The following is a 25,839-nucleotide window of genomic DNA, read 5'->3' on the forward strand; positions in this document are numbered from 1 at the left end:
CACAACCACTTGAATCAACTGGGAGTTAATCTTCCTGTTGATAGTGTCATTGACAGAATTCTTCAATCACTGCCACCAAGCTACAAGAGCTTCGTGATGAACTATAATATGCAAGGGATGGATAAGGCGATTCCTGAGCTCTTCACAATGCTAAAAGCTGCGGAGGTAGAAATCAACAAGGGGCATCAATTGTTGATGGTCAACAAGACCACCAGTTTCAAGAAAAAGGGTAAAGGGAAGAAGGGGAACTTCAAGAACAATAGCAAGCCAGTTGCTGCTCAAGTGAAGGGACCCAAGTCTGGACCTAAGCCTGAGACTGAGTGCTTCTACCGCAAAGGAACTAGTCACTAGAAGCGGAACTGCCCCAAGTATTTGGCGGAGAAGAAGGATGGCAAAGTGAAAGGTATATTTGATATACATGTTATTGATGTGTACCTTACTAATGCTCGCAGTAGTGCCTGGGTATTTGATACTGGTTTAGTTGCTAACATTTGCAATCAAAACAGGGGCTACGGATTAAGCGAAGATTGGCAAAGGACGAGGTGACGATGCGCATGGGAAATGGTTCCAAAGTCGATGTGATCGCCGTCGTCATGCTACCTCTACATCTACCCTCAGGATTAGTTTTAGACCTAAATAATTGTTATTTGGTGCCAGCATTGAGCATGAACATTATATCTGGATCTTGTTTGATGTCAGACGGTTATTCATTTAAATCAGAGAATAAAGGTTGTTCTATTTATATGAGTAATATATTTTATGGTCATGCACCCTTGATGAGTGGTCTATTTTTACTAAATCTTGATAGTAGTGATACACATGTTCATAGTATTGAAGCCAAAAGATGCAGAGTTGATAATGATAGTGCAACTTATTTGTGGCACTGCCGTTTAGGTCATATTGGTGTAAAGCGCATGAAGAAACTCCATTCTGATGGACTTTTGGAATCACTTGATTATGAATCACTTGGTACTTGCGAACCATGCCTCATGGGCAAGATGAATAAAACTCCGTTCTCCGGAACAATGGAACGAGCAACAGAGTTATTGGAAATCATACATACTGATGTATGTGGTCCAATGAACATTGAAGCTCGTGGCGGATATTGTTATGTTCTCACCTTCACAGATGATTTGTGCAGATATGGGTATGTCTACTTAATGAAACATAAGTCTGAAACATTTGAAAAGTTCAACGAATTTCAGAGTGAAGTGGAAAATCATCGCAACAAGAAAATCAAGTTTCTACGATCCGATCGTGGAGGTGAATACTTGAGTTATGAGCTTGGACTTCATTTGAAACAATGCGGAATAGTTTCGCAACTTACGCCACCTGGAACACCACAACATAATGATGTGTCTGAACGTCGTAACCGCACTTTATTAGATATGGTGCGATCTATGATGTCTCTCACTGATTTACCGCTATCGTTTTGGGGTTATGATTTAGGGACGGCTCCATGCATGTGAAATATGGCACCATCTAAATCCATCGAGACAACACCTTATGAACTGTGGTTTGGCAAGAAACCCAAGTTGTCGTTTCTTAAAGTTTGGGGCTGCGAACCCAAATCGGAGAAATGTTTCTTCATAGGATACCCAAAGGAGACTGTAGGGTACACCTTCTATCCCAGATCCGAAAGCAAGATATTTGTTGCTAAGAATGGATCCTTTCTAGAGAAGGAGTTTCTCTCAAAATAAGTGAGTGGGAGGAAAGTAGAACTTGACGAGGTAATTGTACCTTCGCCCTTGTTGGAAAGTAGTTCATCACTGAAATCAGTTCCAGTGATTCCTACACCAGTAAGTGAGGAAGCTAATGATGATGATCACGAAACATTTGATCAAGCTACTACCGAACCTCGTAGGCCAACCAGAGTAAGATCTGCACCAGGGTGGTACGGTAATCCTGTTCTGGAAGTCATGTTACTTGACCATGACGAACCTATGAACTATGAGGAAGCGATGATGAGCCCAGATTCCGCAAAATGGCTTGAGGCCATGAAATCTGAGATGGGATCCATGTATGAGAAAAAAGTGTGGACTTTGGTTGACTTGCCCGATGAACGGCAGGCCATAGAGAATAAATGGATCTTCAAGAAGAAGACTGACGCTGACGGTAATGTTACTTTCTAGAAAGCTCAACTTGTTGCAAAAGGTTTGTGACAAGTTCAAGGAGTTGACTACGATGAGACCTTCTCAACCATAGCGATGCTTAAGTCCGTCCAAATCATGTTAGCAATTGCCGCATTTTATGATTATGAAATTTTGCAAATGGATGTCAAAACTACATTCCTTAATGGATATCTTAAAGAAGAGTTGTATATGATGCAACTAGAAGGTTTTGTCGATCCAAAATGTGCTAACAAAGTGTGTAAGCTCCAGCGATCCATTTATGGACTGGTGCAAGCCTCTCGGAGTTGGAATATACGCTTTGATAGTGTGATAACAGCATATGGTTTTATACAGACTTCTGGAGAAGCCTATATTTACAAGAAAGTGAGTGGGAGCTCTGTAGCATTTCTGATATTATATGTAGATGACATATTGTTGATCGGAAATGACACTGAATTTCTGAATAGCATAAAAGGATACTTGAATAAGAATTTTTCAATGAAAGACCCCGGTGAAGCTGCTTATATATTAAGATAGATCAAGACACTTAATTGGACTTTCACAAAGCACATACCTTGATAAAGTTTTGAAGAAGTTCAAAATGGATTAGGCAAAGAAAGGGTTCTTGCCTGTATTACAAGGTGTGAAGGTGAGTCAGACTCAATGCCCGACCACTACAGAAGATAGAGAGAAAATGAAAGGTGTTCCCTATGCTTCAGCCGTAGGCTCTATCATGTATGCAATGCTGTGTACCAAACTTGATGTGTGCCTTGCTATTAGTTTAGCAGGGAGGTACCAAAGTAATCGAAGAGTGGATCACTGGACAGCGGTCAAGAACATCCTGAAATACCTGAAAAGGACTAAGGATATGTTTCTCGTATATGGAGGTGACAAAGAGCTCGTCGTAAACGGTTACGTCGATGCAAGCTTTGACATTGATTCGGATGACTCTAAGTCACAAACCGAATACATGTTTTTATTAAATGGTGGAGCTATCAGTTGGTGCAGTTCCAAGCAGAGCGTCATGGCGGGATCTACGTGTGAAGCGGAATACATAGCTGCTTCGGAAGCAGCAAATGAAGGAATCTGGATGAAGGAGTTCATATCCGATCTAGGTGTCATACCTAGTGCATCGGGTCCAATGAAAATCTTTTGTGACAATACTGGTGCAATTGCCTTGGCAAAGGAATCCAGATTTCACAATAGAACCAAGCACATCAAGAGACGCTTCAATTCCATCCGCGATCAAGTCAAGGAGGGAGACATAGAGATTTACAAGATACATACGGATCTGAATGTTGCAGACCCGTTGACTAAGCCTCTCTCACGAGCAAAACATGATCAGCACCAAGACTCCATGGGTGTTAGAATCATTACAATGTAATCTAGATTATTGACTAGTGCAAGTGGGAGACTGAAGGAAATATGCCCTAGAGGCAATAATAAAGTTGTTATTTATATTTCCTTATATCATGATAAATGTTTATTATTCATGCTAGAATTGTATTAACCAGAAACTTAGTACATGTGTGAATACATAGACAAACAAAGTGTCACTAGTTTGCCTCTACTTGACTAACCCTAACCCTCTCCGGTGTCTATATAAACCGGGGGGTTTTAGTCCGTAGGACAACATACACATCAACAATCATACCATAGGCTAGCTTCTAGGGTTTAGCCTCTCTGATCTCGTGGTAGATCTACTATTGTACTACACATATCATCAATATTAATCAAGCAGGACGTAGGGTTTTACCTCCATCGAGAGGGCCCGAACCTGGGTAAAACTTCGTGTCCGTTGCCTCCTGTTACCATCCGGCCTAGACGCACAGTTCGGGACCCCCTACCCGAGATCCGCCGGTTATGACACCGACATTGGTGCTTTCATTGAGAGTTCCTCTGTGCCATCGCCGTCAGGCCCGATGGCTCCTACGATCATCAATGGCGATGCAGTGCAGGGTGAGACCTTCCTTCCAGACAGATCTTCGTCTTTGGCGGCTTCGCACTGCGGGCCAATTCACTTGGCCATCTAGAGCAGATCGAAAGCTATGCCCCTGGCCGTCAGGTCAAATTCGGAAATTTAAACTACACGGCTGACATCCGCGGGGACTTGATCTTCGACAGATTCGAACCACTGCCGAGCGCGCTGCACTGTCATGACGAGCATGATATAGCTCTGCCGCCGAACGGTGCCCTGGAGGCCGCACCCGCATCGGCTCCGACCCTCAGTTCGGAGCCAACTACGCCAATCGAGGATGGGCAGTTGGACGCCACCTCGGCGGCTGCGATCCAAACGGTGACTGAGCCGAACACCAGCCCCGTACTCTGCGAGGCTTGTGAATCCAAGGAGCCGGACTCCTCTCCGGACTACGAACCTTCCACGCCCCGGCCAATCGAATTCGATTGGGCGCCGATCATGGAGTTCACTACTGCAGACATCTTTCAGCACTCGCCTTTCGGCGATATTCTGAAGTCACTAAAGTCTCTCTCTTTATCAGGAGAGCCCTGGCCGGACTACGGTCAGCAAGTTGGGGTACAGACGATGGAGAAATTCAAAACCCACCCACCACCCACTTTGTAGCCACTGTCGACGACTTAACCGACATGCTCGACTTCGACTCCGAAGACATCGACGGTATGGATGCCAATGAAGGAGACAATGAACAACCAGCGCCTGTTGGGCCCTGGAACGCCACCTCATCATATGACGTATACATGGTGGACGCACCAAAAGATGACGACGAGGAGCGGAAGGACGCACCGAAGGCCTGTTCCCTCGAAAAGCAGTCAAAACGGCGCCGCAAGCGCCGCCCCAAATCCTGCCTCGACAGAAATAGCGATCACGCAGACCCAGCGCTGGAGCAGGGCAAACCGCTGCCGGACAATGGCAATCTGTATATTCAAACCGAACAAACAAATCCTATCAGGAATAATGGTCCGGACGACAGAACGCCGGACAGGCACCCGGAGCATCAGAATGCCCGCGAAAGGCTCGTTGCCACCGCAAGGAGCCTTAAAAAGCAGAAGTGAAGGCTCAAGGCTGTGCAAAACAAACTCCAATTCAGATGGAGTAAAATACTTAATACAGCAGCAATGTACGGCGACGATCGCCCCTCAAAGAGCTACCCAAAGAGGAAGCTGCTACCCGAATTCGATGAGGAGGCCTCCAACCCCCCACAACCAAATATCAAAGCAACCACCTGGTCGGATAGACGACCCCTCTATCAACATAGAACGGCATACAATGCTGCTCACAATACAACACGCGACCCATGCGAGGGCTCGCACCCAAAGGACGGCGCAACAAGATCTATCGATGGACCACGCAAGCACGCCCCAGCATACAATGCAACACAACAAGCATCAGAACAATGCGGTACACCCAGTTACAGGGGTGCCGCACACCCCCTATGTTTCACCGATGAGGTGCTGGACCATGAATTTCTAGAGGGATTCAAGCCCGTAAACATAGAGGCATACGATGGGACAACAGGCCCTGGGGTTTGGATTGAGGATAATATCCTTCATATCCATATGGCTCGAGGAGATGATCTCCACGCCGTCAAATACTTACCCCTCAAGCTCAAAGGGCCAGCTCGTCACTGGCTCAAAGGCCTCCCCGAAAGCTCCATTGGAAGTCGGGAAGAGCTCGAAGACGCCTTTCGGGCAAATTTTCAAGGAACTTATGTCCGACCTCCGGATGCGGACGATTTGAGTCATATAACTCAACAGCCCGGAGAGTCAGCCCGAAAGCTTTGGAACTGGTTTCTCACTAAAAAGAACCAGATTGTCGACTGTCCGGACGCCAAAGCCTTGGCAGCTTTCAAGCATAGAGTCCGTGACGAATGGCTCGCCAGACACCTCTGCCAAAATAAGCCGAGAACGATGGCCGCATTAACAAACCTCATGACCCGCTTTTGCGAGGGTGAGGACAGCTGGCTAGCCAGATGCAGCACCAGTGACCCAGTACATCTGAAGTTAGAGATGGAAACGGGAAATCACGGCGCAACAGCAATAGCAAACACCGGAATAAAGAAGACAACACGAAGGGCACGACAGTAAATGCCGGATTCAAAAGCTCCCGGCCAGGTCAAAAGCCGCCCAGTAAAGGCACCAGGGATGAACCGTCCAGCCTCAACAAAATTCTGGACCAGGTATGTCAGATACATAGTACCCCTAGCAAGCCCGCTAATCACACCCATAGAGAATGTTGGGTCTTCAAGCAGTCCGGCAAGCTCAACGCCGTACACAAGGGGGAGGATACACCAAGTGAAGACGAGGACGAGCCTCCCAAGCAAGACACTTGGGAACAAAAGAAATTCCCACAAGAAGTCAAAACAGTAGATGTACTACACATGATCAAGGGAAGAAACAATGCGGCACCCCCAGGAAAATATACCCAAGTGCCTGTCACCGCGAAGCCCTGCCAATGGTCGTCTCAACCGATCATTTTCGACCATCGCGATTACTCAGCAAGTATCCGACACGCAGGATGGGCTGCCTTGGTATTAGACCCAGTAATTGGCGGATATCACTTCACACGAGTCTTGATGGACGGCGGCAGCAGCCTAAACCTAATATACCAGGAAACAATCCGAAGGATGGAGTTAGACCCAACACAAATTCACCATAGCAATACTACCTTTAAAGGAGTAACGCCAGGACCAGGGGCTCGTTGTAGGGGCCCCCTCCTACTACAAGTCATATTCGGCTCCCCCGATAACTTCCGTAGCGAGCATTTAACCTTCCACATCACTCTGTTTGAAAGTGGCTATCAAGCACTTCTCGAGTGCGAAGCTTTCGCTCGCTTTAATGCAATACCACACTACGCCTCCCCCACACTCAAGATGCCTGGTCCACGCGGCATCATTTCAGTGCACAGAAATATCAAGCGATCTCTGCGCGCCGAAGAGAGTGAGGCTGCCTTGGCAGCCACACACTAAAGGCGCTCGGACTAGCCAAAGCACCCCATAGGTCGTCAAGACCTCATACACAACTAATCGAGTCTGGCGCCTCTACTTATAACGAATAAACGGTCACACCCCTATTTACAAGGGGCTCAACGCGCGTAGACATGTGGCCATTCCTCCTCATCTTGAATTATGCATAGTTTCTTTAATTATCTTTTTGCACGACAACCTTTTTCACCTAAATTCCTCTCGTTTACAGACGATCATCGTGGCACACTCGTCCAGGATACGGCACAATGGAGACACAGGCACAGACGTGCAGCAGGGACCCGCTCCAAGGATTCTTTTTACATTAAGACGCTGCGTAAACCTTTTTTACTGTCTCTTGTTGATACATATCCACCGTTGAGAAGGATGCTGACGTCTTGGCATGTGTCCACGCCAGACCAATGCACGTACCTGGACATAAGGGGCTTCTTACGAAGGCCATTATTTAGGCCCGATTTATACCACAAAGACCGAATACCTTAGGGAGTGTTCGGCGTCGCGAGTTTGGCCCTATATGCATCAGCTCCGAATCATTGTCTTTGGTCAAATGTTGGGTTTTCCCGGCTCCTGTGTTTTGGTGCCTTACGTTCCGCTTTACCGTCTAAGGTAGCACCAGGAGAACTACTGCGATTGTGCCCTAGTTCATCCGGACGAGCACCTCAGTAGAGAAAGCCGAAAACTGGCTGTCATGATCCAGCGCGAGACTGGTCAACCACTCGATGACCCATGAGAATGTTAGAATTCCTCCGCCTTAACGAAGGGCCGCTTTCTGGCCAGGCATATACGCAACCCGGGATCAGGAGAGTGCGGAGCCACCAGGGGCTATCTAGTAGCCCCACTGTCAAACTCCTATGGCTAAGTGAAAGTGTTAAAGCATTATAGTATGTTGCCTCGCTCGCTCCGCTATCACCTCCTTAATAGGACCAAGACGTTGGGTTAAGTGTGAACGCGTGTTTATGCGAACACCTCCGCATTATATGCGTGGGGGTTGAAGCCGACGACTGCAATCTTTCAGGTTATACACATGTATACATAAACGGCCGCCCAGGAGGCATCACATTTTCAGGCAAAAGTATAAAAGTAGCCTTATGAAAATTTATAAAAGCATTTCGCTTACAATGAGATTACATGTCACTCAAACATAATATTTTTTGAGCACTGGGTCTCTATCAAATGAGCAACCTCAAGAACTTCCTCAAAGTAGTGCTCAGCAGCCCTTCGACCTATGGCCGAATCCTGCGCTGCAACAGTGGTAGCATCCATCTCTGCCTAGTATGCTTTAGCACAGGCAAAGGCCATTCCTGCGCCTTCTATGCACGCCGACCTCTTCATCGCATTTATGCGCGGCACCACGTCAAGGAACTGCTGCACCAAGCTGAAATAGCTGCTCGATTTCGACCTTCCCGGCCATAGCTGATCCACAACAGACCTCATGGAGAGTCCGGACAACCTATTTTGTTTGGCCCATTCGGCTAATTGGTCCGTCAATGAAAGCGGACGCTCGGGAGAAAGGAATTGTTTCCAAAACAGCTGGTCTACTTCACGGTCCGTCTGACTCTGGAAGTATTTGGCCGCATCGACAGCGCTCACCGCCAAATCCATATACACATCCTCCGAACTCCACAGCCGATCCAGAGGGGCATACCGTGGATCTCCGAACTTCCTCTGCAGCATAAAGGATTTCCCGGCTACAATATCCCCGGCTTCCCGCAGTTCCTCCTTCTTTGCCCTCATAGCAGAGCGGAGGTCTTTTCCCGTTGCAGCAGCCTTCTCAAGGTCCGATGCCTTCGCCTGGTTTTCCTTTTCAAGAGCCCAGCAACGGTCAACGGCGGCTTTTAATTCTACGGCCATATTGGCCATCTTATCCCGGCTCTCGCATGCGCGGCCTTCTCGGCTCGCAACTCTTCGGCCGCCTTCAAAGCAGCCGCATTACCCAATCTCGCTTGTTCCTTGGCTCGGGCAAGTTCCGCCCGCAAGGCTACAACAGTGGCAGCTCCATCTGCAGTAATAACATGTTAAATATACTGGCTTCATGCTGCTCTTACGATGCGGCATTTACCAGATAATAACACCTACCCTGTGCCTCGTCAAGCCTTTTGTTAACAAGCTCGATGTCGGTGTCTGCCGCATCCAACTGCCGTTTTAAATGGGCAAACTCACCTGCTCATAAAAGCAGTATGGTTACTACCTGGGATTATGATCCTCTGATCGTCGTCGTTCCCAACGACAACCAGAGTCTCAGGGGCTACTATCTACACAGGGCACACTTAGCATGTGCAGGACTATCATACATTATTTTACGTACCTCAAAACCTGTTAGTAGACTCATAAAAGCTTTATGCAATCCGCTTTCCCAAGAAGAGATTCCCTCCATCACCGTATTCATCAGCACACGGTGTTCATCTGAGATGGCCGCTCGCCCCACCAACTCCCTCAGAACATCCGACCGTGCAGTAGACGGTGCCGGACTCGTTTGCCTGTGCTCTTCGGGAGCCGGACACGGGAAGCTTCGGGGGTCGACGGAATTATCTTCTGGCCTCGCCGGACCCAGAGAGGCCCTCCGCGACGACACTTCAGGATTGCCCGCTTCCGGAGCGGAGGAGTCCGGAGGAGGCATTTCGCTCTCCATCATCTCCGGAAGAAGATCCCCCAAAGACGAGCTCATCTGAGAGGGGCTAAGGCCCGAACTGCAAAGGTATATGCAGTGGTTATTTTCTCAGAAGAAAAGACAGCATATCTGTACTATTAAAGTACTTTGGGTCACTTACGACTCGAGGGGGAATTGATCCCCCCTCAGACTTTGTGCAGCAACCGCACCCCCAGGGTAGGACCCTCTGTGGGAGACTTCTTCTCCCGTTTGGAAGCTTCGGCTTCCGAATCCCTGAACGCAATCCTTTTTCTCTTCTGATCATCTTCCTTCATGGAGACGCTCGCTCCCTCGGCTAGAGCGGCTAGCATTGGGGGCCCGCGACCGCCCGCATTTTCCTTCAAGGGCTCCAGGCAGGGTGCGGTCCGGAGCATCTTTTCCAATATCGGATTTTCCAAACCCTCGAGGAGGGGGGCCGAGCACCGAATCAACTTCGCCTTCGTTAGCCAGTCCTGGTCAAAAAGCGAACTCTCAGAAATAACTTCACATCAAAGGAGAGGCAGTACGCTCGGTCGGAAGTCGCCTTACCTGTTCGGCGGGACGGTTGCTACTCAGGCCCGCGTCCTCGGTGATTTCCGGGCACTCCACTTGAGGTCCGAAGAACGACTTGTACATATCCTCGTGCGTCAGGCCGAGGAAATTTTGAACGGCGCACGGTCCCTCGGGATTGAACTCCCACAAGTGAAGAGGCCGGCGTTTGCAAGGCTGGACTTGACGAACCAGCATAACTTTTGTTATCGCAACCAAACTGAAATCTCCATTAAAGAGATCTTGAATGCGGCTTTGCAGTATAGGCACGTCCTTGGCTGGACCCCAGCTCAATCCTCTGCTAATCCATGACATCAGCGGTGGTGGAGGGCCCGGGCAGAAGACAGGGGCGGCCGCCCACTTGGCACTTCTAGGAGCCGTGATGTAGAACCACTCCTGTTGCCATAATTCAGACACCTCTGGAATGGAACCTTTGGGCCATGCAGCTCCCGTCATCTTTTGTATTGAGGCGCCTCCACACTCCGCATGTTTCCCCTCGATCATCTTTGGTTTTACTTCAAAGGTCTTGAGCCATAGGCCAAAGTGAGGCGTAACCCGGAGGAAGGCCTCGCACACAACAATAAATGTCGTGATATGAAGAAAGGAGTCTGAAGCTAGATCATGGAAATCTAGCCCGTAGTAAAACATCAAGCCCCTGACAAAAGGATCCAATGGAAGGCCTAGACCTCGGAGGAAGTGGGAGACGAACATGACGCTCTCGTTGGGTTCGGGGGAGGGGACGGCCTGCCCCCGGGGATGCAGCCGATGCAGAATCTCGGTGGTCAGATATCTGGCCTCCCTCAACTTTTTGACGTCTTCTTCCATGACGGAAGAAGGCACCCATCGGCCTTGAAGGCTAGATCCGGACATGACTGAAGGTTCGGAGCACCTGACCTGAACTTTGGGCATTTGAGCTTGAGGTGGGGGAAGGATTCGATTGAGCATGGGTGGGAAAAATAAAAGGCCTCGTCCCTTTATAAAGAGGGTAGATATCGAGCGTCCTCTCCATGTCCGTTTGGACTTGCCTATGATCTACGAGACCTAGAAGCGGTTGGGTTACCCATGCCCATATTGATGAGAATCCCGGAATAAGGGGACACGATCTCTGCTTTGACAAGACGTGCCAAGGAAACCGCCTCGCATAACGCGCTGAGGTGGGATACTGAAACGACGCTACGGAATACGTCAGCAGATTAGATTTGTGTAAATATTATTCTCTCTATGGCAATATGTGGAAACTTATTTTGCAGAGCCGGACACTATCTTTGTGTTCAAAATCTTCTATGAAGTACTTGGAGGAGGAACCCGCCTTGCAATGCCGAAGACAAACTGCGCGCTGGACTCGTCGTCATTGAAGCCTGGTTCAGGGGCTACTGAGGGAATCCTGGATTAGGGGGTGTTCGGATAGCCGAACTATACCTTCAGCCGGACTGCTGGACTATGAAGATGCAAGATTGAAGACTCCGTCCCGTGTCCGGAGGGGACTTTCCTTGCCGTGGAAGGCAATATTGTCGATATGGATGTTCAGATCTCCTACCATTGTAACGGACTCTATGTAACCCTAACTCTCTCCGGTGTCTATATAAACCGGGGGGTTTTAGTCCGTAGGACAACATACACATCAACAATCATACCATAGGCTAGCTTCTAGGGTTTAGCCTCTTTGATCTCGTGGTAGATCTACTCTTGTACTACCCATATCATCAATATTAATCAAGCAGGACGTAGGGTTTTACCTCCATCGAGAGGGCCCGAACCTGGGTAAAACTTCGTGTCCCTTGCCTCCTGTTACCATCCGGCCTAGACGCACAGTTCGGGACCCCTACCCGAGATCTGCCGGTTTTGACACCGACACCAAGCCACTGATTGAATTGTTCTAGGAGAAGAAGTTCCTTCTTAAGAGCATGCCTTATGCAAGGACTTTGATATCCTCGATGATGGTTCCCCACCTGAACTCCATAGTGTTTTATTATAAGACTACTATGTGGCCATTCTTGTCTTGGACAATGTGTTCACATGTGTGTAGCAGAACCCGCTCATGTTTTGGAGTTTACTATCGCAGTTCAAATCCCGAGAATCTCGCAACATCGTCTCGTCGGTTTGTGTTGCAAACTTTCTTTTCGGACATGTTGTCTGAAATATCCCGTTACCAACCAGATCTGAATCTCAGGCAGATATGATGGTTGGAACTTCTCCAAGATCTATGATGTAGGTCCCGACAAGGTTGATGTTTTGGCTGACGTACCTAGCCGGAGAATCTATCCCTATAGTATCTTGATTGGGCAATTTGTTGTTCCTTAGGGATTCTTGTGCTCTTGGTTTCCTCGATTAAGCTATGACCATTCGAACAGTGGAATCACTCTCGTTGAGTTATTCCCAGTTACCAGAATCATTCCCAGCATTTGCACTTGTTCCCAGCTTGCACCTCAGTAATTACTATTTCGGATCATCTTCAAAAGTGGTCCTACTATGGGTCCCATCCATCCCCGATGATAAGAAAAATCATCCATTGTATTGTCTTCAACAAGGTAGTCCACATCATCCATTCTGGTATGGGTATGCCATTCTTTCGAATTCGTTCACACGATCATTTGTGAATGCCTTAGGCTGGTATAAAGAATTTCAATGATCTTGTATCAAAAGTAATTCTTTTTGCCACTGAAGGGAATAGTTCTTCGAGTTACCTTCCCCGAGGTGCCCGGTTTTGGAATCATGGCAATTTCCTCGCTACTTTGAAACCCCCGTCAAATTGTTTCTTCTATTGCTCCTGATGCAAGTTTTGCCTCTCAGCTCTAGAGATGTTTCCATGTCTCATTCCGTGAGTTGATCTTGTGATCATCAAGATGATCCTACGTTGCTCGAACCTCAAGAAGATAAATTCTTCTAAAAATTGTCCCTTTCTACTCGTTGTCATGTTGGACGTAGTTCTCAAGCAAGACGCCAAGATCAATATGATGCAATGGATCAATATATTCGAGAAGAGCAGTTGGGTCATGAGGATTGCATTAGATTTGTGTCCCCTCTGTCTTCTTACCTCATGTCTTGAATCTCGGGACGAGATTCTTGTTTAGTGGGGGTGAGTTGTCACAGCCCTAGAATTGTTTGTAATAGTTGCATAAGAGAGCATCCATGCATCATGTCTAATTTCTGAAAGTTGAATTGCGGTTTGTTGAAACCCTCAGAAATCAGTTCAAAAATAACCAACTTTAAAAAAATCTTCTCAAATGAGTCCAATAAAATGTTCGTGTTATTCCATAGAATTATTGGCAAGAGCTAAAATTCAAACCAATATTTTTATGAGCTCAGAAACATTTATTTTGGCCATTTGAATTAATCCAATAATTATTTTCTTTGGACTTATATTTAATATATATTAAATATAACTTCAATAATTCTGGAAGTTTGTGAGTGGCTTTGTATATATTTTAGCAAGACATATAATAACCTACAGAATTTATGGAAATGATTTAGTGGCTAAAACTAAATCAAAACAGAGAGGAAATAAAATAGAAAGCAATAACTAAAATATAAAACAGAGAAGGAGGGAGTACCTGGGCCTTACCTGGCAGAAGAGGCCCAGCCCACCAGGGGCTGAGTGGACTTCTTCCTCCTGCCAGGAGGACAGGCAGGTGCGTGGCGAGCGCGCCAATGACGCCTTGCCACCTCCTACTTCAGCCGCACAACCCCGGCCCTCCAGACATGCCACGGAGACGCCCAACGCTCCCTCTTGCTTCCCCTCCTCTCCCTGGACCTCACTCCCCTCTCTGCTCTCTCTCTCTTTCTCGCGACCGAGCGGAGCTCGTCGCCGCTGACGTGCACCACCACGGCCACCGCCTCCCCCTCGCCTCTCCGACATGCCCAGGAGCTCCGCCACCGATGCCTACGCCTCTCTGTCGACTCACATGACGCCAAATGCCGCCGAACATCGTCTTCGCCTTCGTCTTCAACCTCGGGCAACCGAGCCCGTCTCCGGTTGATTCGGCGCCGCCAGGACCTCCCCGAGGTCGCTGACCCCCTCTACGGCATCCCTGTGAGCTCCGCCGCTTTTCCCCTCTCTCCCTGCCATCGTTCTCCTCCCTTAGCCCCACTGACCACTACGGCCGAAGCTCGCCGCCGCCGTGCCTCGTCGCCATCGTGGCTAGAGCCGTTGTAGCTCGAAGCTGAGCACACCATCGTGCTCAGCACGTTCTCATGAGCTCGTAACCACCCGCAACACCATCTCCCCGTGCTCTATAGCCCCGTCTCGCTCAACACCCGAACACCGGCCGCCGCTACGAGCTCGACTCCGGCGAGCTCGGGCCACCTTAGCCCCTGCCGTTTGCACAAATGGATGCGGGCAAGTCCCAGCTCCACGTAGATGCCCTCCGCCGGCCATTTGGTCGCCAGAGGAGGAATCCCGAGCCCCTGCGCCGTCTCGGGCTTCGCCGGCGACGAGCCGCGGGTCAACTCCGGCGAGTTGACCCGGGGGTTTGACCCCGTCTGACCAGGGTTTGACCACCCTGGGTCACTGACGCATGGGGCCAGCCCTGCTAATTAATCCAGGTTAGTGTTAATTTATTTAGTTAGTTTAATTAGCCTCTGACGTGTGGGCCCAGGCCTTAACTAAACTAGATTAGGTTTAGTTTAATTTTAATTAACATTGTTAGTTAACTGTGTCACTGACGTGTGGACCACACACGTCAGGTTTGACCTGGACCGAGCCGTTGACTTGTTGACGTAACTGTGAGGTCATGCTGATGCAATAATTCCTTTCTGGAATTTAAATAAATCTTAAATGATTTATTATTTTCAGAAAATACCCAAAACTTCAAAAAATCATAGAAATTCAACCGTAACTCCAAATGAGATAAATTATATATGAAAAATTATCAAAAAAATATGAAGAATCTGTTTATGCCATGTTCATGCATGTTTGAGCAAGTTAAGATCACCAACTAGGACAATTCATGTTTATGGAAAATATGGTATGTAGTTTTGGAGTTGGAATTTGCTATATGTTTGAATTCCACTTCAATTAATATGACTAACTATTGCATTAGGTGAATTCAGTACCTTAACATGCCATGATCATACATCATGTCTATTGCATTGCATTGATTGTGTTCCCTCTTGTTTGCCGGTAATTGTCCCCTCTCAGTAGACAACGTTCCGACGATGAGATCGATGACACCGATGAAGAGCTATAATATCTTCAGAAGTGCCAGGCAAGCAAAACCCCCCTTGTTCATTCCGATACAATCCCACTCTCTCGCTCTTGCTCTCCTTTACTGCATTAGGACAACAGCGATTCAACTGGTACATGCTGCGGTAGTTAAACCCCTTTCTCTGCATGACCTGTCATTGCAACAGTAAATAGATGAAACCCACTAGTATGAGTAGGAGTTGTTTGAGCCCTGATGTGCCTACTCATTCATGCTTGTTTGTCATGCCTTCTACTGCTTAGAGTTGAGTCGGGTCTGATTCATCGGGAATGAATTGGAACATGGTGAACATGTCTTACCATGCAGAGCTAAGTGTGTGAACACGATTTGGTAAAGGTAGCGGTGAGAGGCCATGTAGGAGTACATGGTGGGTTGTCTCATTGCAGCCGTCCTTAGGAACTGAGTTCTGTGTTTGTGATCCATGATTAGCTACTACCATGCATTGGGATCCTTAATTGACCCTCTCGGCTTCTTAATCACCCTAGTACTCTGTCCAGGAGTTGCAAATAGTTTCTGGTGTTTGTAGGTTATGTGTTGGCGGCCGTGCGTAGCGCTGACCCTAGGGGTGGGCTATGTTGCGGTAGATACACCATGGCCGGGTATGCCGGGCGCCCATTTGGCGTCTCGGGACCCTGTTCACATCGTTCGGGGCCGTATGTGGAAACCTCGGCCGGACTCCCTGCGGATGGAACCTGGATAGGCGATAAACCTGGACTAGAGACTTGAGTGTTTAGGTAGGCCGTGCCCAACACTCTCGTTGGGCTTCCACTTGAAGGTTGCCGAGTACATGTCGTGTAAACGGCGGTAAGTGGTGAGAGCATGTGTGAAGAAGTACACCCCTGCAGGGTTATCATTATCTATTCGAATAGCCGGATTCCTCGGGTATGGAAACTTGGACCCATTGCATAGTTCATAGACAAGTGAAAGTGGATACTCTAAAATGCGCAAGATAAGCGTGAGTGCTATGGATGGCGTTCTCGTAGGGAGACGGGAGCGGATCCATAGTGGTGTATTGATATGGTGAATAGGTGGACTCGTGTGCGCCAGCTCAAAAGAGTTGCTTGCAGTCGTAGTTCAGGTAACCACTGAGTCAAAGATGGCTTGCTGCAGTTAAACTCCACCCCCCCCCTTGTTGAAACCAATGCATATGTAGTTAGTTCTGATGTAAGTCTTGCTGGGTACATTTGTACTCGTGTTTGCCTATTTTATGTTTTGCAGAGAGACATCATCTCGCTAGTAGTTCCGTGTGGACTTCGATGTTTAGCTTGATACCTCAGCTACGATCTTGTGCCCTCGGCAGGATCTGGTAGATAGTCAGGCTTCTTAGCCTTTTTCATTTGTAGATGTCTATACTCAGATATGTTAAGCTTCCGCATGTGCTTTGATTGTTGGGTCATGAGACCCATGTTTGTAATATCTCGCTCCTCAGAGCCTAATGAATAAATACTTGAGTTGTAGAGTTATGTTGTGATGCCATGTTGTATTTACACATATCGAGTATATTGTGTGTATGATTGAAATGCTTGGTATGTGTGGGATCCGACAATCTAGTTGTTTATCCTTGGCAGCCTCTCTTATGGGGAAATGTAGTCTAGTGCTTCCATGAGCCATAGTAGTCCGCTACAGCCCGGTTCACCAGAGTCCTGTTAGCCCAGCACTACTCCTCAGGACACTTGACTGGCCGGCATTTGTTTCACTTCGTTCCTGTGTCTGTCCCTTCGGGGAAATGTCACGCGGTGACATCCGGAGTCCTGCCTAGCCTGCTACAGCCTGGGTTCCCGGAGTCCTCTTAGCCCAGTGCTACAGCCCGGATTCACACGCTGCTGACCGACATGCTCGATGTGATTCATGTATGCCTATCCCCATAGGTTAGTGCCGCTTTGGGTTCACGACTAGCCATGTCGGCCCAGGTTCTCTGTCATATGGATGCTAGCGACACTATCATATACGTGAGCCAAAAGGCGCAAACGGTCCCGGGCCATGGTAAGGAGACACCCGTGGGAATACCGTGCGTGAGGCCGCAAAGTGATATGAGGTGTGACCGGCTAGATCGATGTGACTTGGAATCGGGGTCCTGACAACACATCCGTGACATTTTGGGCCGAACGATTTTTTTTCTGTCATACATATGACACTTCTATGACTATAATTGTGAAAAAACCAGGTATCATCATAGATGTGGTGGGCTCCTACTTCTATGACAAAAAATCATGACAGAAAATGGGCTTTTCGTCCTGGGCGGGCCGGAGACGCAGCTGCATGACATTCTTTGGGCCGTCCATGACGGAAAAAACCGTGGTAGAAGCGAGGGGGAGGAAAATTTCGGGGAGTTCCCGGTTACGGTGGGAGGTCGGGGGCCGAGCGATGCGCGTTTCTCTCGTACACGTACGCGCGTGTGTGTGAGGCGTTGGCTCTAACTGAACCCGAGCGAGGCGTTGGGCTCTAACTGAACCCGAGTGAATGCACTGGAGGCTACGCGTTATTGAACTCGAGCGATCGATCGATGGCTGTTAACTGAACCCGATCGAGCGATTCCTTTGCTACTGCTGCTAACTAAATCCGATCGATGCTGCCTGTGGGATGAACAGTGAGCGTTGCGGGGGGTTTGGATGAACAGGGAGCGGTGGCATTGCCTCTAGATGAACAGGACCCCGTGGTGTGGAGGAGGGCTGGATGAACAGTAGACGGTGGAGGGATGCCTATGGAGGGGTGGTTGAACAGGACCCCGTGGTGTGGAGGGCTGGATGAACAGTAGACGGTGGAGGGGTGCCCGTGGAGGGGTGGTTGAACAGTAGCCGGTGGAGTAGCGCGCGGTGGAGGCTGGATGAACAGGAGCCCGTAGAGGCTAGAGGAGGTCGATGGTAGCCCATGGAGGCTGGAGGAGGTCGACGGTGGAGATGAACAGTATCCCATGGAGTCCCGTTTTGTGGTACGCCACACCCCTCCCGATCAACAGGACCCCTGTTTCGACCGTAGCGCTCCAACACAAGTCCGTTTCCTCCATTTTGCGGTACGCCACACCCCTCCCGATCAACAGGACCCCCGTTTCGACCGTAGGAGGTCCGTTTCGTCCGTTTTGCGGTACGCCACACCCCTCCCGATCAACAGGACCCCCGTTTCGACCGTAGGAGGTACATTTCCTCCGTTTTGCGGTACGCCAAACCCCTCCCGATCAATAGGACCCCGTTCCGAATGTAGGAGGTATGTTTCCTCCATTGTGCGGTACGCCAGGCCTCGTTTCCATCTCTTGTTCCATCCAAGCCCTCCCGATGAACACGGCCACACATTCCGTTCCGACCCAGCCGGTTGGCTCCCACGCGTTCCGTTGCCTCCCGATGAACACGACACATTCCGTTGCCTCCCCATGAACACGACGACGACGCTGTTTCTCTGTTCCAACCCAGCCATGTACACGAGCCCTGGCTGTACGTATGCGCGAGTCGGTGCTCCAGACCCCGCCCGTATGTACACATACGTGGCCGTATTTTCTTTCTTGCTCCCTAGCCGCTGTACGTACATGTACATGCTACGTGCGCGCCTCTACTACGACACGTACGCGCCTCTACTATGACACGTGCGCGCCTCTACATCCACCAGTATATATGTATGTACACGTTCGCGACCAGAATGACAACGCTACGTACGTTTCGACCAGGTGGGTCCCGACTGTCAGGCACTTCCTTGCATGAGAAGATGTAGCTGGTGGGTCCTAGCAGTCAGGGGGCGAATCGTGTTTTTGCCCAGATGCACTTCCTTGCGTGCGAAGATGTAGCTGGTGGGTCCCAGTAGTCAGGGGGGCAAATGGTTTTTTTTTGCCCGGACGCACTTCCTTGCATGTGAAGATGTAGCTGGTGGGTCCCAGCAGTCAGGGGGAAACGTTTTTTTTCGTGAAATACGATGGCCCGTCCGGTGGGTCCCTGCTGTCAGGTGGAGGAATCATTATTTTGCGCGTAATAAGGAGGCACTTCCTTGCTGCGGTCGTGGACCCAGCTGTCAGCCTCTCCACATACAGTCCACGTCCGTTGGAAGTCGTTCCTTGCCCACATTGAACACGTCGCGCCGAGAGCACCACAGCGGTGGACGATGACGAGGACTAGGAAGGGGACGACTTGGAGCCAGGGAAGACGCATCAGTGGATGCCCACGCGAAGAGGAGTACGAGAGTTCACTGGTTCGGCTGCGGTGTGAGGCTGGTATCGCCGCAAAATAACAGGGGGTGTGGTTGATTAGAGGGATGGCCTGGCCAGCGCTGGGAGTAGTATGGGGCGGTGAGGCCTCCGCGGCATCACAACCGACCACGGGAGGCAGGAGCACGCGACATGACCGGCGCTGGTTTGGGCGGCTGGAGCAAGAAGACCAGAGGTTGAAGAAGCACTACGGCCGTTGGATGAACATCATACAGTAACATGATCTAGAAACATTCATATTGACTAAGTTGACAAAGCCCTCCGCCCCCATCAACTTGGTAGGCCCACCAGTCAGCCTCCCACTATGATGGGTTCCAGCTGGCAGGGGGAATATTCATTTTTTGTGCGTAATAAGGAGGCACTTCCTTGCGTGCGAAGATAGCTGGTGGGTCCGACATGTCAGCGGGGGGCACGTTTTTTTCGCGAAATACACATGCCCTTTCGGTGGGTCCCAGATGTCAGGTGGAGGAATCATTATTTTGCGCGTAATAAGGATGTATTTCCTTGTGTGCGGCCATGGACCTAGCTGTCAGCCTCTCCACGCACAGTCTACTTCCGATGGTGTCGTTCATTGACCACGTTTACGCCACGCCGAGCGCATCCAAGGTGGTGGACGATGGCGAGGCCAGGACAGCAACGAGCGGGAGATGGGAAGACGCGGGAGTAGAGTCGCAGACGGAGAGGTGTACAAGGGTTAACTGGTTCTAGTGCGGTGTGGTTCGGCAGTCGGTGGAGAAGAACATGAGGTGTGGAGGGGTGGAGGGATGGCCTGGCCAACGGTGGAGTAGCGGTTCATAGCGAAGCATGCTAAGCAGAGCTGCTAGTAGCAGGAGGCGGGAGGTGGTCCCGGTGGCGCTGGAGGAAGAAGACGAGAGATTGAAGATGGATGCCGGTCGTTGGATGTAAATCCAACGGCTAACATGTCAGAATCATTTGTTGACTAAATTGACAACGACTTGCGTTGGCTTCGACCTATTGGCCCACATTTCAGCCTCAAAAAATGTGGCATGTATTCAACCCATTTTTCAGAATTTACTGTCTTTTTTGCGCGGTAGTATTTACAGTCAATTTGATCTTTTTTTGAATTACAACCATTAGCTGGGCTGGGTGAACAAATAATGTAGCGTCCATGCGGCCCATTTATTTTGTTTCCTAAAAAATTACAAGCCATTTGCACTTTCTCGAAATACACGATTTTGCTGTGCTGATTCTAATTATAATGTTGGGCTGGGCCAGCAATGTTATCAAAAAATAAAAAGGGGCTGAGCATTTTGTTATAAATATATTTAAATAATAAGTGATATTATTACATTCGTCCTTAAATCTTACCAAGCTTTTTTACACAATCACTAGGATTTTCGTGCCAAAACAATCCAAGATTTTATTTGTTAAGAAATTATTAAAAAAATAATAATATATAATAACATATAAAATAATTTAAGTATGTGGGATATTGTTTTCTTACATATGTAAGTATCCGTTAAATATATGATGACAATAAAAATAATATATAATAACATATAAAATAATTTAAATATATATTATATAGTTAGAAGGGAAACATAAGTTGGACCTGGCGTTCCTATTCTTATATAGAAAAATAGAAAAGACCTCTGCGTTTTCTTCAAAAAAATACATAAATTGGGCTACCAAAAATAAAACCTCGGATGGGAGGTCCATAGGCTGGTCGATACATGACAACCCTAAGAAAATACAAACAGGCCTATGGACCTCCCATCCGAGGTCGTGCGCTGCGCATGTTAAAAATCAAAGCCTACACGGGGCAGCCCAAAACCACGTCCAACACTTGCCAAAACTTCGTCCCTCGTTTCCTCTATGTTTCGCACACTCGAAATTGTATGGGCATTTTGACTGTGCATCATATGAAGATGTGCTATGCATGAATGTTGATCAGCATGATGTTAACTGGATGGCAGTTCCATTTTCGACCACGAATAAAACTTCCAACATGATGTTAACCCTGTTTGAAAAGGCCGTGTTAATATAAATGCTCTGCCTCTGAAAGTTGCAGCTTCTTATCTGAAACTGAACTTGCAGTTTCTTATATGAAACTGAAACTTGCAGTTTCTTCTCTAAGAATCACATTGTCTGCACTTTTATACTCCTATGAAACTACATTTTTAATGGCTAAAAATAGATCTCTAGAATTCATAAAATACTTCATATGCTCAATACTGCAAATCTGAAATTCAAAAGACATTCATATCTAAAAGTACTCTCAAAATACACAACACAAAACACAATTCACAACCTGCAAATACTGACAACCCTAAGCTCCTCCTAACAATTCACAACCTGTCCGACTATTGGGCTTGGGGGGCAGCCCCCTCCTATTCCTCGGCGGCAGACAGCCGCCCCGTGAGACGATGTGAACGGCGAGGGAGATGATGGCCGGGAAGCATCATCGGGCCAACTGCTTTTCTCCTCTTGAAGTTGGGTTCGGTCGACGAAGACTCCACCGGCTTGCTCTGGCAGGACACCCTCACAAACGACACCCTGTAGATGCTCGATCCTTCAATCTCTGGTGGATGCTCCATCTGGGATCGATACTCCCACCACCGCTCCCTCACGATCGGATTCGGTGAATCTGTTTTCTCCATGGCCCAGAGGAGCAGCTCTACGTACTCCGGCACGAGTACCTCCGGGAGTATCGCCGCCTTTTCGCTTTGTTGTAGATATTTGGCCATGGATGTCGCCGTCGCCGCTAGTTGGTCATTGTTGTCAAACCAAGACTGTATCTCCAACATCCTAGCTAGCTTCACAAGGTCGCCGTCTATGATCCTCACGTATCGGTTGTACTCCTCCATCGATCTACTTCTCCACAGCACCTTCACTCGCCGGTGGTGGTTTTTGAATGGAAGAGGAGAGGAGCAGCGCTGGTTTTGGATTAGAATGGGAGAGGAGCGATGCTGGTTTTGGACTGGAACAGGAGAGGAGGGCGGTGGTCTTGAAATGGAAGAGGAGAGGAGCGGCGCTGCATTTAGATTGGAACAGGAGAGGAGCGGCGGTGGTTTAAGAGGTGAAGAGCGGAAGAGCGGCGCTGGTCTTGGAAGTATTTTTTTGTTGTTTTGTGTATTTTGGGTCAAAGTTTGACCACGTACTGTATTTGACAAGCAAGATGTGAATGCATGTCACCAAAAATTGTATCGTTTGGTTCGTATCTGAATGTACTTTCAAATTATATTATTTTTGCAATGTATAACATATATTTTATGTGTGAAAATCATGGTCAATTATGACCCAGAATAAAAGGGAGAATAGTTAATGTGGGGTCGCTTTCTTAATTGAAGGGTAAATTGATTTTGATTTTGATCCAGTCATAGCGCACCGGCCCTCTCATCCAATCCTAAATCGCTGCCGCACGCTCCTCTCCCTCTTCTCCATTGCAAAACCACGTCCTCTCCTCTCCATCATCTCCATTCCAAAACTACCGTCTCGCCTCTCCCTCTTCTGATCTTCTCCATTGCAAAACCACCTCCTCTCCTCTCCATCATCTCCATTCCAAAACCACCGTCTCGCCTCTCCCTCTTCTGATCTTCTCCATTGCAAAACCACCTCCTCATGCATGTGGCCCAGAGGCAAAGTTGTCATCATTTTGATCTGAAGTGCCGGATTATAACATATAACACGAAAAAATGCCAAATGACAAGAAATCATAACCTCACTGCCCAAAGGAGACAACATGAATCCCGACGGATAAACTAGATGAGGAACAAAGCTCAAATTAAAGATAAACTCGTAGAAAAGGGGTCCGTCGATAGATGTCCTAATTAACATAGCCGGCTTGACCTAGATGGCAGCCGAGTAGTCACTCTTCATGCATGTGCCCCCAATGACTAGCCCAACTCAGTTGTCGTTGTTTAACTCAGTTGACACCTAATTTTGCGAGATGACGAGAAACCTTTTTTTAGATTTCTCACCACAACTACATCCATGTACAACACAGCCTGCACGATATGTAGACGATAGCCAATCTAGGCGTGTCTACTGGAGTCTGGTCAAATGCATGGACGAACTGATCTTCTGGGTCTTGCAAGGATCCTCCAGGCACCAACGTAGTACAACACTTCTCTAGTACTATCGCTCGTCTCCCTCTTCTATTAAGTCACTCGACTTGCGGGGCCGGGGAGTGTGCCTATGGTCGGTTCTCAATTGCTGTCCCACATGTGTGTGCAAACGCAATATGACGCGCATTCCATTTGGAGAGCAGCATGCCAGTCCGACCGACCGTCTGGGGTGCGACGCGAACGCGACAGGCGTGCTATATACTCCGTACATGTGTACCACCGTTTTCTAGACGCTTTGCTCCATGGCGCGGCCGCAATCCATGGATACAAAATTAGTATACTGTATAATATTTAAAAGTCGAGGGCGGGGCTTTTCTTGCGCGGTAGGCAGCAGGGCAGTTCCGCCTAGTCGGTTTGACAAAGACGCGAGTAGACGAGGGAGTAGGCTGCTGCAAACATAGGGCTATGTGATTTGACAACGAGTTACTGCTGGACAGGTGGGGCCCCGTGATTTGACTTGTCATTATCATTTTAACTGTGGCGCTACGACCGGCGTGAGTCTCCCAATTCCTGACCACCTCCATTACAAAGAAAGAGATAGAGAGGAGTAAAAAAACACTTATAGCCAACCTTATAGAAAACCTTGTTGTAGTATGAGTGACTAAGTGATGACTATGTATGACATGCCAACATCAGATAGCCTAATGCACCGTGTTAAATCTCCAAGGGCGCGATAGCGCGAGCGACGCGACGGTCGTGGTAGGCGCGACCATGATACGGGCTACTGGCAGCCCTTGGATCTGAGATCAAACGGTCGCATGCTACGTTGCTAAAAATTTGCAGAATAACCCTCCAGGATAGGATATTCACCCATAGGTATAGAATCACGCCATGCAACCATTCGATCCCAAATCCAAGGGCTCTCGGAAGCCCGTATCATGGGAGAATGGAAAGCCACTACCCTGCCGTTCGCACGCTGGCAGTTCGCTCCTACTTGTCCCCGCACGTCCTTCAATACTATGGTGGTTCGCACCTAGTCGTCCCGTCCATTCACATTACGGCAGTTCCACTAATCCTAGCCCTCCTCACAAATCCATGGCGTCCCAAATCTCCACGATCGGTGGTGAGTACAAGGTTAGAACCATCACCGGCGATGAGTTCGACGTCATCTACACCCGTTCTTCCGCGATGGTGAAAGGATGCCTTTCTCTCTTTAGACACATGTTCGAAAACTCAGATGATGAGTGGGTCGCTGGGCTAGATGTTGAGTACACCACGGTCCTGGGACCAGAGAAGGATCTAAAGGACGAAGAGAGGAACAAGCCCGCCGTGATCCAGGTTTGCGTACATAATGTTTGCTTGGTCTACCACATATGCCATGCCGACGTTGAGTGCCAGGATTTTAAGAACTTCCTCAAGGACAAAATAGTGAAATTCATTACAATAGACTTTAAGAACGACAGGGATGTCCTGCGTCGGATAGGTCTCATTGTAAGCAACCCCTTCGACCTCCAGAAGAATCGGCTGATGTCCTCTCGTTAGCCTTCAATGCTGACGCTGGTAGGAGCCATGGTTCATCCTTCATATGGTAAACTGGAGAAACCTCCAGACACGTTTCATCGTCATGGATGGCAGTGGAATGTACTAGATATAGACCACATCCACTACGCTGCAATGGATGGCTACCTTTGCTTCAATATCTACAAGGGTTGGATGAAGAGCAACAGCCAAGTGTGCGGTTCAAGCAAAGAAGTTTCGGCCAAGAGGAAGAGGGACAAGGACGAAGTCGAGGACATGGACGAGGACTCCGAGTAAGGTGGCAGTGTCGTTGCTCATGGTGGTTCTAATGCAGTGTCTACCGGAATAGTTGCAAAGTTTAATTTCAGGTGTGCTTAACTTAATTTGAGGGGTGTGTTGTGCTGAGCCCCCAGCAGAACTATGTTATGTTTCTTCTCGTTACTTTAACTCTTTAGTACGTACATACTAGTATTTCTTACATTTCATCTTTTAGTTTGTATAGTACTACCACTCGTTTCTTCACATTATATACACACAATATATATGGCCAACATCATATAGCCAGCAGTTTAGTTGTCAAAGAATTTCAGGGTGCTTAGTTTTGTAAAAGAATTCCAGGATGCTTAGAGGGTGCTTGGATCCAAGGGACTTATTTTAGTCTG

At 48.3% G+C, this 25,839-nt stretch overlaps 1 protein-coding gene across 1 annotated transcript in view; it reads left to right on the forward strand.

Moving 5' to 3' along the window:
• The first annotated feature begins 14,601 nt into the window (after positions 1 to 14,601).
• The window catches only part of LOC147960587 (uncharacterized), a 41,807-nt gene continuing 30,569 nt past the window's right edge, over positions 14,602 to 25,839 (forward strand). Inside the window, exon 1 of the mRNA XM_087533430.1 lies at positions 14,602 to 14,721. Coding sequence (XP_087389556.1) covers positions 14,602 to 14,721 — 120 coding nt within the window. The remainder of the gene's footprint in view (positions 14,722 to 25,839) is intronic.

Source organism: Triticum urartu, chromosome 7A (assembly GCF_056163025.1).
Source record: "Triticum urartu cultivar PI428250 chromosome 7A, HENAU_Tu73, whole genome shotgun sequence".
Taxonomy (NCBI): Eukaryota; Viridiplantae; Streptophyta; class Magnoliopsida; order Poales; family Poaceae; genus Triticum; species Triticum urartu.